Genomic DNA, 18,192 nt, shown 5'->3' on the forward strand with positions numbered 1-18,192 from the left:
GAGTGATACAGGCCTGTAGTTCTCTGGCCGTGATCTATCACCCTTCTTAAAGACAGGGACGATGTTTCCTTTCTTCCAATCTTCAGGAATGGTACCTTGATTAAGGGAAGCCTGATAGAAGTGAACAAAGATTGGTGTTAACTCAAGTGCAAGTTCTTTCAAGAGCCGCGCTGGAATCATGTCAGGTCCAGAAGCTTTGTGTGGGTTCAAATCGTGTAGGAGCTTGTAAACCCCTGCTGGTGACACATTAATGGATTCCATACTCTTGTAAGGACTGGGTCCTTTCTGTGGTATGCTGGTGATGTCTTCGTTTCCATTGAAAACTGAAGAAAAATGTTTGAGAAGACTAGCTTTAGCAGAACTGTCAGACACCATTCCTTTGTTTGGAGAAAATAAAGTGGATACACCATTCTTGTCGCACTTCTTGCTGTTGATGAAACTCCAAAATCTTTTTGGATTTGAGGAGCATTCTGGGCTCACAATGTTGGTAATGTAGTCACTGTATGCTACTTTACAAGCCTGCTTGCACTCTTTTTGGAGTTTCCTGTATCGCAAAAAATCATGTTTTTTTTCTTAAAAATCTGGATTTTATGGAAACTAATTACAACGGTTATGGTGAAAGAAAACCATTCATCACCCATATATGGTAAGACATTTTCATTAAGATTATCTATATTTTTTTAATTACTGAAACATTTCGATCCCAAACCGAGTGACCTGCACAGTTTTATGTGTATCAGTCCCATTTATTGCTTTTCATGTTTGTGAAAAATCTAAATTGAATAGTTTTCCCTAGCTCACCCACTGTAGACTAAACTCTAGACTCTAGTCCTACTCCTGGATCTAAAACATTAGGTTAAGAGGTTGACATCGTTATTCTAACTTTAAGGGGAAATTTAGAGAGCTGAGAGTAGTCTTGGGTCTAACATTAGGTCTACAGTTAGATCTAGCCTAGCCCAATTGTTTAGAGAATTGAACATTATTTCAGTTTTGACCTTTTTTACTTTCCTGAAGCAAAACGTAGTCTAGTGGAGCAATTGAGACCGTTTAAGCTACATATTGGTCTATGCCTAGAAGAACATTCAGGACTTAGGCTAGCTTAGCCTTTGGATATCTGAATTGTCTTAGACAAAAAAAGGTTTGAACAGTCTCTGTATTGGTTGTTCCGCTGAACTATGACAGTCTACGTTGTCGTTGGCCTCTGTCACCAAGGCAATGTGATATGACAGTAATATGTTAGAATTTTGAAATTAAATCCCTAGAAATTTCAGTCTACAGTTTCAGATCTGACTATCGCTGCATTGCTTGCCAAGTAACTAGGCCTGGATAAATTTAGAATTAGTCCTAGACATCTCTCAACTCCTATTTTAGGCCCATATCTATCTGTTTCTTTGAACAGTTTTAATTTTTTTTTTTACATTTTTGGGGACTTGTTTAGGTTTCCAGACCCAGGACTAGAAAGCAGGCCTAAACCTAGAACAGATCAGTCTTGACTAGACTAGGCTTGGCCTAGAATAAGAAATATTTAGATCTATGCCTAACTTAGTCTGTGCTATCTATTCATTCTAGATTCTCTATCTAGCCTAGCAGGTAGCCCTAACGTTAGGACTCACTGGCTGATCTAGTCTACTGAGTACTGTATGATCTAGGATCTCTAACGCTGCATATGGCCTAGATGTAGACTAAATTACTTAAAGTTAGATCATATCTAGACCTAGATCTATATCAATCTAGGTCTACATGTAATATGTCTAGATCTAGAGATTTGTAGTCTATAGTAGATCTTCTCATCTAACGTTAGACCTGAAAAAGGAGGTAGGCTAGAGATCTAACGGATTGTTTCTATTACTAGATCTAAAGAGAGGTTTAGCACCCCCCCCCCCTTATTAACCAGAACAAAACCTACAGCTACATGTAGTTCTCTGTGTAACCAGTTTAATTTACCATTGTCTTAATCTTATTTTGGTGTATGTAGTTTACAGACACATATGATGATGAATGAGAAAATGTGTCTTGCAGATTATATTACCTCAAGTCAAAACATACAAAAATGTGTTATAAATTTCATGAGCATAGGCCTATGTCATAAAATAAGCAGTTCTATCCACAAGATGTGTTTACATACAGCGCGTCCCAAAAAAAATGTCCCTCTGATATGCGGCTAAATAACTTCCAAAAATAAAAATTATTCTCAATGAAATGTATGGATATAGGAAGCCCATCTCTTGTTCTAACTTCTATAAAAATTTCATTGGTCTCGCTTCAGTGGTTTTGAATACACAGCCTATTATGTAACAGTGGTGCTTTTCAGCCCATTCCAAGTTTGCATGCATGCAGCACTGCTCTGTGTTCTGCATTTTCTTGCATATCAACCACCTTTGACCATTCTGACCAAGGAGATATTAACTCTATCTCCTTGTTCTGACCAAGGAATTCCCTGATCTGACCAGGGAAATCTCCATGATCTAACCAAGCTCGTCAAATCACAACCTGGAGCATGTTCAGAAGGGCGAAAACAGTATTTGACAGTACATTTCATGTTTGATAAACGGGAGATGCACAATGATTGAGACAACAGGTCATGTCTGTTTCATGCATAATTCCAACAATACTGCATCTTTGTTTTAATTTATTTGTTTTGTTAGTAAGCAACTGAGGTCAAGTTTAATAATTCAATGTAACTTTTTAAAAGAAAAAGTCAAAATTTTCTATGGTAAAAATCCTTTGCGCAAAGGGTGATTAACTTGTGGATTCCCCCTTTTTTCAGCTTATTTCACCCATCCATCATTCACATCTTCTTTAAAATTGGTGCACTGATTCCCCTTATCAATCATCAAACAAACTTAATTTTTATGTTTCTTGTCCTTCTGAACATGCTCAAGTTTATGATTTAATGAGCCTGGATATGATTAGGAAATATCCCTGCTAAGATCCTGGATGTAAGAATGGGGGGTTAACATGCCATAGACAAATGAAGAAATGCATCAATACTGCAAACTTGGAATGGGCTAAAATGCACCACTGTTACGTAACAGAGTGTGTATTCAAAACCGCTGAAGCGCGACCAATGAAATTTTCATAGAAGTTAGATCATGAAATGAGCTTTCTACTTATGAACATTTATCTGAGAATCCTTCCACATTTTAGAATTAATCCAGTCCTATGACAGAGGGACATTTTTTTTGGGACGCGCTGTATATGCTGTTACCATGGCAAGACAGTTTCCAACACACACAAATATGTCTTGCAGATCTATACCTTAAACCAATGCGTGAGCCAACTTTTATAATAATTGGTTGAAAACTAATGAGGGAGTTCAGATTTTCACCTAATATCAATATGCAATATTTTGTTACCATGGCAACACGAATTCTGATACATACAAAAATATGTCTTGTACATCTTCGACTCAAGACTAATATGTGTTCCAAATTTTATTAACATTGTTTAAAAAAGGATGAAGGAGTTGGAACTACAAAATTTTCACCTTATTTTCGTTATTTAATATGTTACCATGGCAAGACGATTTCTGATACTGGCAAAAATGTGTCTTAGACATCTTCACCTCAACATTAATGTATGTGCCAATTTTTTAAGAGAATTGTTCAAGTAGTTCAAGTCACAAGATTTTTATCTAACTCTGATATTTGGTTTGTTACCATGGCAACATGATTTTTTTATAAAATCAAAAAATATGTTTTGCTCTTCTTCACATGAAGACTAATGTTTGTGCCACATTTCCAGAGAATCGATAAAAAGAATGAGGAAGTAGTTGGAATTTTTGCCATAACATTCCATTACCATGGCAACATAATTTCCGACACCTGCAAAAATGTGTCTTGCAAATCTCCACCCTTTCATGAGAAATGGTAAAAAAGTGATGTAGTATTTTAAACAAAATTTTGGCCAAAATATGCTGTTATCATAGTAACACATTTGCAGGAAAAAAAAATCTTGCACCTCATTACCTAGAGACCAATGTGTGTTCCAAATCTCATGAAAATCGATCAAAAACTGAGGAAGTAGCTCAAAATGCAATATAGGTATAAATTCTTTTAAAAAAATTGTTGGCCATGATTTGTTGGATTTAAACCAGGCTTAAAGTACCCCCTGCGCGAGTTTAACTTTTTGAGGATTTATTACACTTAGACCAGGGTTAACTTAAACCTTGCTATCATAATACGAAACTTAAACCTAGCTTTAAATATGGCAGTTTATTACTACACAAGGGTTAAGTCAAACCACGCTATCAGAATACGGACCAACATGTTTGATGTTTCCCGAAAGCAGACCAAGTCAGTATTTTTATTATCATCCAAATCTCACATCTAGAGCAAAATCATGAAAATTGTCATATTTTACCGTTTAAGAATGTGATTTGATTTTTTTTCATGTTGAGGAAATTGTGCTTGTAAGCTTAGTTATTGTGACTTATTTGAAATGTAGCTGTATCCGTCAGATTAACATTTATATATTGTGCTTCGCGGGTCAACACATGACACGTATCTCTGTCTTCGTTTCCTCAGATGCCCGGATGCGAGACAAAGGTATATTTTACGTAGTCTTTGCATGCAAAGTCAGTACGCGCAGACAGACCGAGGAAAATACGAATAATATACCTATCTCTTCCGATATTCATAAAATCTTGGGCAACATGGTTTCGTAAATGACCTGCTCAGGTGTCTGATACGGTAAAATTAACTTTTAAGTATTTCATAGTTTGTTTAATTGCTTGAAATAACAATTTTAAGATATCGAAATATTTTGCTTAGATGCATAATTTTTTTTTCATTCAATGGAAAGGTTTCTCAGTTGAAATAAACATCAATTATCATTTTGCAGATCCTCGTTGTTCTTGGCACCAGTACGGGCAATCATTCTACCGCTTCATGGGAAATGGGAGAAGTTTTGATTCAGCAAAGACTGAATGCGCGAATATCGGAGGAAGATTGGCGATTATCAGATCAATGGAAATTAATGTTAGTAGGATCGAGGTTTTGACGGGGCATGATGTTCTACATAATCTATAATTTTCTTGAAACTATAATATTCGTGTTTGCCCTTTTAAATGAAATAAAGTTGCGTTGTGTCAACTCAATTAAGTATTTATCCCAACACTGTCTAAAGAGCAGTCACATGTATTCAGTGAAATTTGTGAATGCCTTGGAGTTTACTCTGGTAACGGGTCCTAAAAAATGACCAATAATAATAATAAATAACAAATATAGCGATTGGTGTTCTCACTTCCATTACTTTTGTTTACTTCACCGATAATCATGATAATATATCTCCCATATAAAAACGGAGATTGGTTAACATTCTACATAATTATAATTATATCTTGTTGTGAGACTTTTCTCTCATAGAAGTACGAGTGCATGTTGCATTATATTTGTATGCAGTACAGTGATTGTGGTGAAAAGGATATAAAGTAAAATAGTTACTGTACTTTATTAAAAATTACCAATTTTACCTCTGATTTTTATTCGATAGCGTGCATGATCAGAATGAATATCTGCGCAATTTTGTCGTGTTTATATAACACTTTTTATCTCTGTCAGTAGCTTAATAATATCTAATTTATAAATATGTAAAGTAAGTGCTAAAACAGCCATTTAAAACATAAAGAAGAACATGACCAGGGATGTCTTGAAGGGTGATTTATTTTACAATTTAGACCAATATGTATTTATTTTACAATTTAGACCAATATGTATTTGTTTTCCTTGTTAATTACACAATTTGTTTCTTAATTTCTCAGACATTTCTAGAATCGTTTCTTACACCAGCTCTTTCCTCTCCTCATTGTTACTGGATTGGTTTAAGTCGAAGTTCAGATACTGATCCATTTAGATGGAATGATAGTATTAACTTGAGGTGAGTGTATTCCTTTTATTTTTCCACATGATTACTAAATTCTTGACGTATGATTTGGAAAAGGGTCGTCGTGTTGAGCTTACATTGATCTGTACCAATGCTAAAATGTGGAAAATCTCGAGGATATTACAAATGTATAACTTTAAAAGTGTAAACGTTTTGATACGCACTGTATAATCACCAGCAATAACAATATGAATCGTTCGCTGTTTTAGATAAACTCGCTGCTTGTAATCTTTCTAGGATCAAAGTTTGGTGTAGGCATGCCAATGCGAATCGTTTACATTAGGAAAAAAGGTTATGGAACTGTACACTGAATGGAGAACACGGACTCATAATGGAATTATTTATACTTTCAAAACATTGGAATCGGTTGATATAATTACGAATGTAAAATTCACCACATCCCGGTACATTCATCATGTTCATGAGGCGTACGTACATGTATACTGTATCTTTTAGCATGTTTAGGACAACTCCCTTTTTAGGACGAAACAGGCAAGGGGTATGTTTTGTGGTATTTCGATATATTATAATGGATCGGAAATTGGTAAGTCCTAATTTCTTCGAATTTAGAAGACAGTGCATAAGCCCACAGTGTATTTGTACGCTCTGCGTTTCATTCTGAGACTAACCATTAAGTTTATGATGCCGTAGCAAAGCGGAGTCCCCTAGCCTCTCGAAATGGGATGAATTGTGCGGTGCATAGATTGTTTCTGTTTGAAAAAAAAGTAGAAACACATTAAGATGTACTCTTCCATTTTCCCTTAGCCAGACAACCATCACCAAGATCTTTTTTCAAAATCAATTCTGTTTTTCCTACCTTTTTTACTTAGTGACTCTCAATGGGCTCCTGAAGAGCCACTGAGTTCGACAGAACGGTCCTGTGGATGTTTATGGTCTGATGGAAACAATGCTGACAATCATGGTCGATGGGACAGTAGGGATTGTCAAGACGCACTGCCTTACATCTGTGAAAGAACGCAAAGTAAATCATGATTTTTTTTGTCTTCGAGTACAGTATGATATAATGTACAGTTACTACACACCATAATAAGGTTTAACTAAGAATTACACGCACGAGATACTTTTGGAATAGTTCTAAGGGTCTGTAATTGTTCTAATGGCAGACTAAGATTATGTCTTATGAATTTCGTAGGATATAAGACGATCATCCCCATTTATAAACCATCCTCGTCTCAAAACCACGACCAACTGACAGAAAAATGTCATCATTAAAAAAAAAGGTAAATACTATAGGATTTATATAGCGCACGTCTCCACCTTGTTAGGCGATCAAGGCATTCCTATGCATTACCCCGGCTAAGCTAGTCTACATATTCCGGTGCTCACAGCTTTTTGAGGAATTACTACCTGTCCGTCTGTACCCATTTTCCTCACCCGGGTTGAGTTTAGTACAATGTGGGTAAATTTCCTGCTGAAGGAAAAAACGTCATGGCTGGGAATCGAACCTACGTCCATCGGATTGAAAGACGAGAGCCTTAACCACAAGACCACAGGGCCGCCGGTACCACTCATTTGTAATTTTTCGGTAGGCTAAATAAGAGACTTGTAGCTGATTCATTTTTGGAAAAGCATTTGAATAGGTGTAAACATATTACCATTATATAAAAGAATGTAAAAAAAATAAACTATGAACTCGCAGATCAATGTTAAACTTAATGCTTAGACTAATGTTTAATTCATTGAAGTTTTATTAAGCAACAAGACTACCGAAACGTTTGAAAATGCACCCCTCTTATAAAATATTTTTCTCTTACGCAGTCCCACTTGATGGAAAATGGACAGAAATTGAAGGAGTGAAAGATGTGCAGTATTACTTCTCAACATTTATGTCGAATTTTTTCAATGCAAGGGAGTATTGTAGGCATATAGGTGGACATCTAGCGCAACTGAAAACTTCAACCATTTATGTAAGTTATTTATTCAAAAAAACTTTATCATATAAGCTTGACACCGTGCAAGAAAAACCAGACAGCCTTTTCTCGCCACTTCCTCTTTCGTTGTAATCATTTGGCGACTGTAGTCTTTGTTTCATACATCATGCACATGGTAAATAGTAGTAAGGATTTCATGTATGCTATTATCGGACGATGGAGGGTCTGTGGCCGCTTCCCACGAAAGGCATTATATTGCCATTGATTCTATATAAAATCTTATACTTTTATACATGATTTCATTTTCCTAATTTCTTTCAGTATCTAAACAATATTACCGTGAGTATTCTAAATTTCTTCCAAAATGATATAATGCAAAGTATTATGATATAATTCGAAGTTAAAACTTGAAAACAAAATAACGAATGGAACATATTCTGATACATATATTCCCAAGAGAACTTTCGGGATTTGTATAACAGAAAACAGTTTTTAGCATTCAGTCATATCTAACAATTTATTCTTCTAAATTATTTATATTTTCCATGGGCTACAGACGGCAGTGAAAACTCAATTTGAAAATATGCAGGTCTACAGGTTTTTCTTCGGGCTAGATGATCTAAGTAGCGAAAATAATTTTCGATGGGCTGATGGCACGTTATTAAGCAAAACGGGGGTAAGATTTATCGTATCATATTTCTTCCTTTATTTTCGTGAACTTCTCAGTTACATTTACTACATCATTAACAGTTGTAGTAGTTAGAGATAGTAGTAGTGTCGTGGTAGTAGTAGTTTTAGTAGAACAAGTAGTAGAAGTAGTAGTAGTACAAAAAAATCTACGTAAATTCAACGTAGACGACGCCACCGCCATCGTCACCGTGGCCGTTAGAAAACGGTGCCTATAATCACGCTCTGTGCTAGCGAAACAAAATTTAATTTCCGGTAAACGAGGTGAATTTAAAACTGGTGTTACTCTTTCATTCCATGTTGTAGCTAAGGTAACACTTTGAAAGAGAGGCCTAATCTAGGCCTCTTTTATACTTTGAAGGATTTTGATGAAAATAATTTCATGTTTTACTACGTATTAATTGGGACATTATTTCAATGATCATTTCCGATGCAATCATTGTAAAAAAATGCCTTATAAGGGAATCCTTACTGCATTGCCTATGGTGATAGCAATTGTAGACTGGTGATTTAATAATTATGTTTTTCCGACTCACTTTCTAAGCAGTTATTGGAAGGTTGAAATAATGAATAATGATAACAAGCAGTGCCACTCAATCATAACTCTCAATATTGAAGATCATTAATTATGTGGTTTTTAACTGATCATGTGAGATAGAATAATATATATATTTTTTTATATTTATATATTTTAAGAAAGCGAGAATGTATACAAGATATCACTATCTGACTCGTCGCATATTAAGCTACATCACATGCATACTAATGTTTCAAGAATTGATATATTTTGTTATTATTATTTTCATCCGACGTTTTATATGGAGTGTTGAGGCCAAGTGGATTAGTCTACAGACTTTGAAACAGAGGGTCGTGGGCTCGAATCCAAGCCATGGCGTAATTTCCTCCGACCCAGCTGATGTACCAGGCAGGAATTTATTCCTTAAAATGCCATCGCGCTTTAAAAGGCTGTGGCGCTAAAGCCATGGTAAAGATATCCAATCAAATGCGTAGTGACGCATTCGGTAGTGATATGCGCTATATAAGCATGTTGGTATAATTATTATTATTATTATCATGTCATTGTCGGTATGTGCTTGCTTGATTTTACTCTACTTCTTGAAATGTTGATACTGTAGCCTCGATTACCCATTTTAATCAGTAACAACTATTTATCTTCATACTAATATGTAAGCAATGTTATAATTCATCAATAACATATTTCTGTGATTGCACCAACATGCAGATATTCACTATGGATCGGCATGAACCCGGATAATTATGAAGGGTACGAACATTGTGTGGAGAGGAATTCAAACATTGGTTGGAATGATCTTTTTTGTAGCACTCAATTGAGATTTGTGTGCGAGAAACCAGAAGGTAGGTCTGAATTAATTGGATAATTTATTGGGGATCTTCACCCAGCGACGTACAGAGATCCAAGAACAAAGAAAATGTATTGTCAAATACCCTTTATGACAAAGCAAAACCAAGGAGTCTTTGTCGAAATTTGATTATTCAAATCAACAGTTCCATACAATCGACTTATTTGCAATTTTTCGTCAGTTCGGAAACTTAATTGACCTCCCATATGTCAATTTTTTCTTTCATGGGAGTACATTTATGGAGTTTTTTAATCAGCCATGCGTAGCGGAGCAAAAATACAACAACCCTGTTGGAACTGAAACATTTTCCTTTTTCATATAGATATTGTCGCACATATTTTCTATTTACATTTTACCATTTCACATCTCTGAGGGGGTGACATTTCCAAGGAATCATGTCGACCCACAAGAGCAAAGTGGCCAGGGGAATCAATCAGATGTTCTTTAACGAAAGGCATATAATAGGCTATAACAATTTTTATCATTACCGTCTATGTATACGTCACATCCATTAACAGGTCCTAAATCATGTTCAGCTCGGAATCTAAGTAGCAGTACGAGAAGATTTTCAATAATTATTCAACTCATGTGAATATATCACGATAAACATTAACATCTTCGTCATGATCGGCTTTGTTAATGACATAACTTGCGTAACCCCCCCCCCAAAAAAAAAAAATATATATATATATACATGTATGTATGTATCATTATGTATACATGCATACATGTAAATATACTTATATATTACATAAATAAATGAAAATAGAAAATAGATAAATAGAAAAAATAAGAAATAATACAAAAAAGTAAAAGAATACAGATGATGCAACTACTCGTACCATATAGTTTAGCTAATATTTCTAGGTTTGCAGTCGGTAAACTATTTCTAATTTGTATGATCTTTTCTCTGCAGTACCTCCACTTCATTTGATTGCGATGACGTCAACACCTTTCGGGAGCCCTGGGAACGCTCCAACTTTCTCTTGCGTTCTCTCACCGGACAACACACAGAATACCATAATCTACACAGAGAGGGGAGTTAGACCAAGCCCCACTCCTGCAGGCTACACACTGGACGTACCGGGCTCGGAGGAAACTCTAAATGGCGGACTAACACAGAACCTACCTGATGAAGCGACGTCTGTTGGCGTTTATAAGTGCTCCACTACATCTACAATCACCGGTACTTCAACATCAGCAGATGTGACAATTCTCTCACAAGACAGTACGTACGAACATAAAGTACATTAAAAATAATCTGACATTTGACTGAGATAATGAAATTAAATTTCAATTTATTTTCTCATAAAAATCCAAACAAAAACACTACGTATACAAAGCATCGTATTAACAAAATAGAAAAAAAAACAAATAGAAATAAACATTTGATTGAATATGAGATTGAATATGCTTGATATCTACATAAACAGAATTCCAGAGTTGTGGTCCTTGAAAAAAAAATTGAGTTTTTAAAAGATGAAAGTCTTGGCTTAGGTAAATGAAAATCCTTTGCATTTCTTGTGTTGTATCCATGGAAATCACTATTGAACTTAAAGAATGTTTTGATATAATCTGGCAAGAGGTTATTGTTACATAAATATAAAAATGTGAAATGCATGAATATCACAAAATTTTAATACTTTCAATTCAACAAATAGAGGATTCGTTTGGGCAAGATAAGGAGCATGAGACATAATTCTTATTGCACGTTTTTGTAAAATATATAATCTATAAATGTGAATGCTACTTGCACTTCCCCAGGCTAGAATACCATAATTGAGGTATGGATATACAGTGCGTATAAAAAAAACGGGACAGATTTGAAAAGTCTATAAAATTTTTGTTTCAAATAATGATGTCTATATTTTGGTGTTAATAGATGCTCTAAGGTCTTATCTTTGAAATGCAATTTAAAAAAATAAATTTTATTCATGCTTGAGCGAACACGGGACGTTTTTGTCGGGGGTTCAAAAAGAGGCTTGTGCAAGGATTGCAGAATATGTGCAATACAATGACCAGACTTCTTGCTAATCAGGAGAATTCCTCTTGACCTTTTCATTATCTGTGCCACAATTTTTGAATTATGCTGTCAGTTATTTATTCAATTGAATTATTTTGTTTTTTCATTTAAACTTCTCTTACCTTTAAATTTTCCTTCATAAGTAACTGAGAAAAGAAGATTTTATTTTGTCAACCCAAGCAAGAAGATTTGAATTATTAATTGGGAAAACTTGTGATTATTCAAATCGTTTTATTATGTGAAACAAATAAAGTTATGCACCTTTAAAAGACATGAATCTATTTTTTCAAGGGGTCATTAATTCCTTTACCAAGTTTAATTGCTTGACAGGAAACACAGGAAGGGATTCATGTTTTCAATGACAATGGTGTATTTAGTCAATTTTGAGGGAGCTAGATATGGCAGATCGGGTAAAATGTATTAAAAAGTTGTGAGCGAGCGAAGTGAGCACGCCAATATTCCCACTTTTTTTAATTACAATATCAAATTTTATGATAGATTTTGACTTAATATTCAGAAAATGATATCATATTTTACTTTTTATCTTTCCTTGGTCATGATTTTTTTAATTGAGGGGGGAGCAACCCGAGCGCCCGCCCATCTGTGTGGCTTTGTTCAAAAGGCACCATAACCTTTGTAGCACATAATGAAAAGATTTGAAAAAAAAATCCATGCTCTCCCATAATTAAAAAAAATAATTTTAGCTTGAAGAAGGAATATTCAAAGCTAACAGATAGCATATTTAAAAGAAAGAACAGAATAATTCAAGCAAATAAATAGATCTGAAAATGAATTTCGACCACATGATTTGAAAATTATGGCAAAGATAATGAAAAGGTTAAGAGGAAGTCTGCTAATTAGCAAGAAGTCCGAACATCATATTACTCATATTCTGCAATTCTGGCGCAAGCCCTTTTTTGAACCCCCAACAAAAACGTCCCGTGTTCGCTCAAGCATGAACTAAACTATTCTTTTTTATAGCATTTGAAAGACAAGACCTTAGAGCACCTATTAACACCAAAATATAGACATAATAATTTGAAACTAAAATTTTATAGACTATTTAAATCTGTCCTGTTTTTTTATACGTACTGTATAATGGCATAATACATCAGTTTTAAAATCTCCTTGGGAAATGATCTTAATCTATACATATTCCCTATATTTTGGCAAGCTTATTGCACTTAATATCTGTATTGAACATTCTTACTGAAAGACTATCTGGTAAACTTAAATTACTAAAGATCATATAATTGGTCTTGGCAAGATTAATTATCTTTTTTTTTGCATAAAATCACTGAGATATTAATTCAAGTTCAGAATTGAATAAATTGTGTAAACATGATAGTTTGTGAGATAAAAACAAATAGTGTCGTCAGCAAACATAATACAATGTAACAAGTTGGATACTTTACTAAGATCATTAATAAAAGGGATAAACAACAGCGGTCCTAAAATAGAACCCTGAGGAACCCCACATGAGACAATCTGAAGCTGTGATTTGCATTTGGATATTTCAACATATTGTTTTCTGTTGGATAGATAACTTTTAAATAATTTAAGTACAATACCTCTTATGCCATTCAATTCGAGTTTTTTCAATAAAATAGCGTGATCAACTGTATCGAAAGCCTTTTTCAAGTCTAAAAACATTGCTATCAAATATTTCTTATTATCAAGTACGTTGGTAACAGTATAGAAAAAATCAATAAGAGCCGAAGAAGTTGAATGACCAGCACGAAAACCGTATTGATGGAGAGATAATATATTGCACTTGTTAATAAAATCAAATAATCTATTATATATACACTTTTCTAAAATCTTAGAAAAAATTGGCAAGACTGATATGGGCCTGTAATTTGAAACATTTTCACTTGGACCATATAAACACGAGCAATCTTTAATTCATCAGGAAATATACCGAGATCTAAACATTGATTGAATATTGCGCAAAGGGGTCGACATAAAATATGTATTGATTTTTATAACCTTGATACTTAAATATCATCATACCCAAGACTGCAATCGCTTTTTATGTTGGACACAATATCAATTATCTCGGTACAAGTGATGGGTTTGAAAAAAACAAGTCCTTGGATTTTTATCCAAAAATCTACAAAATTCAAATTTAAATTATTACTCTGATCAACAGGAAAATTCATTTTAGTGACAATATTGATAAAATATTAATTGAATACATTACAAATATCAGAGGTATCATAGAATACTTGATTATTACATTTAAAAAATCAATATTCCAAGTTTTTTTTCATATTTCATTTGGAATTTGCAAAACTTTCCAAGAAATAATGTTTTTTAGCTTCTTTAATCATATTACTGACTTTATTTCTACATTTTCTGTACACTTCTTTTCGATATGGTGATGGATTTTTTAGATAAAGTCGATATAAACGACATTTTTTCTTTGACAACTTTCGAATATCAAAATTAATCCACGGTTTATTCTTTTTAGGTTTTTTCTTCAAATATTCCAAGGGGAACATGAATTATACACATTTAAAAACTTCTCTAAAAAATGCACGTAATTTGCATTTGGATTATTATTGTGGCAAGACCAACTGACCATTAGAACGGATCTTAGAAAACACTTAATACTACTATCATTGAATATTCGAAGCGGTTTATCTAAGTTTTGCTGTGTGTTGATGTCGTTCCAGCTAATAGAGTATACAGGTAAATGATCACTGATGTCAGTTATTAGTATTCCCGATTCAACTTTGTCTGCATGTATATCATTGGTGATTATTTTATCAAGCAAAGAAATTGTGTCATCCGTGATTCTGGTAGGATGGTCAATCAATGGATACATGTGATGTGAGAATAATAAGTTAATGAAATTATCAACATATTGCACTTTACCCACATTTAATAAATTGATATTGTAATCACCTAATAAATAAACTATTTTATTTTCATTATTTACAATACTTAAAACATTGGAGCATCTCTCAAAAAAATCATCAATTGACTGATCTGGGGTCCTATAGATTGAACCAACAATTATACCAGAATTATTACTGACGATTTCCACAAATACACTATCTATACAACTATCATTATGTTCTAAGTAGGAGCGCCTTGTATATTGCACACTATTATTTACGAAAATTCCAACTCCTCCCCCTCTTCTTGATAAACGGCTAACACCTTCAAATTTATATCCATCTATATTACACAAAGGGTGTACAGTGTGCTCCCGAAACCAGGTTTCTGTGACACAAATTACTGTAGGTTTAAGTTTCACACTGTTTAAAAATTAAATTATATTATCAAAATTATTGAGTAGACTTCTTGAATTCAAGTGGATACATGAAAAGTGATTTGCAGATTTTGCTCTACTCTCAATATATGTGTTAAACTCATCAGGTGTGAAATATTTCTTACAAGGAGAAAATTCAGAATAATCAAGAGACAAAAATTCATGCAAGATGTTTAAGTCATGGTTGCAATTGTTTAGACATTCTCTAAACAAAATACAAGTAGAAATTAAATAGAAATAGTCCGGCAGCCCAGGAGGTTTATTCAACCGAAAGCCGGACAGGCAAATAACCCCATAGCTGGATAGCATGGACCCTGAAGTTTACAAAAATGAATTGCTGCCGGGTTCTATGCGTAGTCTTCCCTCTAAAATGACGTAATATATGACGTCACTACAAAATGGCCATATTTTACCATTTTTCAGACATTGTACATATAGCATGAAGTCAAGGGAGAATATCTCAGCCAAATCATGCTTGTTTTGTATGAAACTTTCAAAATATATTGTTCAAGTAGTGCACAAGGGATTTCCAAAATTTCACGAACAGAAATTATTGTTTACATATGCAAATTACGTAATGAAATTTGCATATCTTTAGTTTTGGAGATTTCTCGCATAAAAAATGTTCGAAAATCGATTTACAAATTTATTTTCTTTTTAAGTGTACTTTATTTGATATATTTCCTCTCAAGCATAATATCATTCTCTTTATCTACATCTCTACTTTAAGAAAATATATAACAGTAATTGAAAATGACATTATAGACTGTGATTTCAGCCCCCTTTTCAATATGGTGCGCACATAGAAATCGTGCGTTTTTGGCCTATTTTCACCACATAGCTGAGGTGTGCGAACGATATGCCTACTTTATTGATGTTTCCTGCATTTTGCATGATATTAAATCTTCCAAACAACATATTTTCCTCTTTATTATGTCTCTGCTGATAAATCAATGATTTCAGCAAAGATTGATTGCCCACTGGGCAGTCTATAGGCTACGTTTTCAGCCTAGTTTTCAACAACGAACCTATACCATGTATGCCTGCATCGTTAGTCGAGTCGGATAAGGGGTTCCTGTGTACCATCAAAATATTTTCACTCAACGTTTTGGTATTTGCCTTAAATGTCTAGTTAATGAATCTTGATGTTCCCTTCCCAAAATCGTGTCCAACGGGGTTTAAAATTGATATCTTTGGGGGCCCTCTTAGACTTTTTTTAATGAAAATCAATTATTTTTATATTGTATTGCACGAAGTCTGACAATGGGACAATCTTAAATCAATACGCATTTCACTATATGATTTGGATAGAAATCGGTTGAAATTGTTTCTGAATATAGTCCGGTTAATATATTTTGAAAAAAAGAATTCATCAAAAATTTTGAACCAAAATGTTCATGTGAATTTACATCTTGCATCCGATCGCCTTTGTTGCTGTGCCAAACATGCAGAAATGCATGTAACGTGCTTAGCGATCGATAGAAAGGTACATGTATGTATTACTTGTATCATGTGTATGAGGGTAAAAGGCGTTTTCCACACAAAGCAATTTTTACGTTAATTAAATCTCTTGAAAAAGATAGAAGTTCGAGGCATTGCTCTGCATTTTCATTTTGCATGCAATTACTCTCGGGCACCTTAAAGCATAGTCCCACAAGAACCAGTAAAATGTTACATACAGTACCACACCATTATCCATAGCTTCATAATATCGTGCTTTTTGGAAAAATTTTGTTTTGAGTATGTAATTTTTCCTTTAAATCACTTAGAGACAAAGAATAGGCTATTTTCTATCAGCTACATATAAAGAAGTTGTGGCATAGTAAAACCTACCCTTCAGGCATGTCAGGGGGCTGCCAAAGTCACCCAATCTTTTTTCGTATCTTGCCAATTTCTCGGAAAATTGAGGCAAACATTGTTTCTGCATTGCGGTAAAGCCCTTGTTTTTGTTTTGTAACCACAAGATGACAAAGTAGGATCTTCTTTATCAGTTACATATAAAGATGTGGTAGCACACTGAAGCCTTCCCCCTTCATGGGCTACCGAACTTTTCCAACTTTTATGTCTATTTTCATTCTTTATTGTAAAAAAAATGCAGTGATTGAGCCCCCATGCAGACAAAAGGGTATTTCTGCTAAATAGTAAAGCTAGCTTTGATTTTGGAATCCACTTGGAAATTAAAGAGGCATTTTTTCTATCAGCTACTTGAACAATATATTTTGAAAGTTTCATACAAAACATGCATGATTAGGCTGAGATATTCTCCCTTGACTTCCTGCTATGTGTACAATGTCTGAAAAATGGTGAACTACGGCCATTTTGTAGTGACGTCATATATTACGTCATTTCGGAGGGAAGACCACGCATAGAACCCGGCAGCAATGCATTTTTGTAAACTTCATGGTCCATGCTATCCAGCTATGGGGTCATCTGCTTGTCCGGCTTTCGGTTGAATAAACCTCCTGGGCTGCCGGACTAAAAGTAGACATTTAATAGAAAATCAACCGACGTTTCTCCATCCCATCCCGCCATAAAAATCCTTTCATTCACCAATACAGAAACAGCTGTCATCAAACAATTATCAGAAATTAGAAAAGAAAATGATTTCAAAATTCCAAATATAGCACGAATTAAAGACTTGTCTTTGATCATGGAGACTGCGTTTTCTGCAACGAAGCCATTTTATATAATGATATTACCTGAAATGTGACTTTGAAAAGATGGACAAAATGATCATACTATTTCAAAGATTGTATTTCGGATGACAAAGTTTTAGATTTGTCATCACACTCTCCTCCTACAAACAATATATCATTAGGATTTTGGGGGGTAATTTCAATAATTTGGTCTTTGAAAAGTAACTTATCTGAAAGAACATTTCTTTTTCGTAATACTGTCCAAAATTCAAATGTTAAAGGTTTTATCGGAGTTTCTTTGACATCCTTTATTTGCAAAATGCTCAAAAGTTTTATTGAGATTGCACAGTTGTGCACATCTTGTGCCCGAGCGAACACAAACTTTAAAAGGTGTTTTCTGCTTATTTTG

The 18,192-nt window shown here is 34.2% G+C and overlaps 2 protein-coding genes across 2 annotated transcripts; both read left to right on the plus strand.

The window, feature by feature from the left end:
• The first annotated feature begins 5,683 nt into the window (after positions 1-5,683).
• On the plus strand, positions 5,684-8,777 carry LOC121406259 (secretory phospholipase A2 receptor-like). Its single transcript, XM_041597277.1, has 4 exons — positions 5,684-5,877; positions 6,714-6,865; positions 7,663-7,811; positions 8,769-8,777. Exons 1-4 carry the CDS (start codon positions 5,684-5,686, stop codon positions 8,775-8,777), a joined length of 504 nt encoding a protein of 167 aa, XP_041453211.1.
• Positions 8,778-9,720: 943 nt separating this feature from the next.
• Positions 9,721-11,111, plus strand: LOC121405973. Its single transcript, XM_041596969.1, has 2 exons — positions 9,721-9,839; positions 10,761-11,111. The coding sequence occupies exons 1-2, from the start codon at positions 9,725-9,727 to the stop codon at positions 11,096-11,098; spliced, it is 453 nt and encodes a 150-aa protein (XP_041452903.1). The 5' UTR covers positions 9,721-9,724; the 3' UTR covers positions 11,099-11,111.
• Positions 11,112-18,192: the final 7,081 nt, after the last annotated feature.

This window comes from Lytechinus variegatus, chromosome 19 (assembly GCF_018143015.1).
Source record: "Lytechinus variegatus isolate NC3 chromosome 19, Lvar_3.0, whole genome shotgun sequence".
NCBI classification, from domain to species: Eukaryota; Metazoa; Echinodermata; class Echinoidea; order Temnopleuroida; family Toxopneustidae; genus Lytechinus; species Lytechinus variegatus.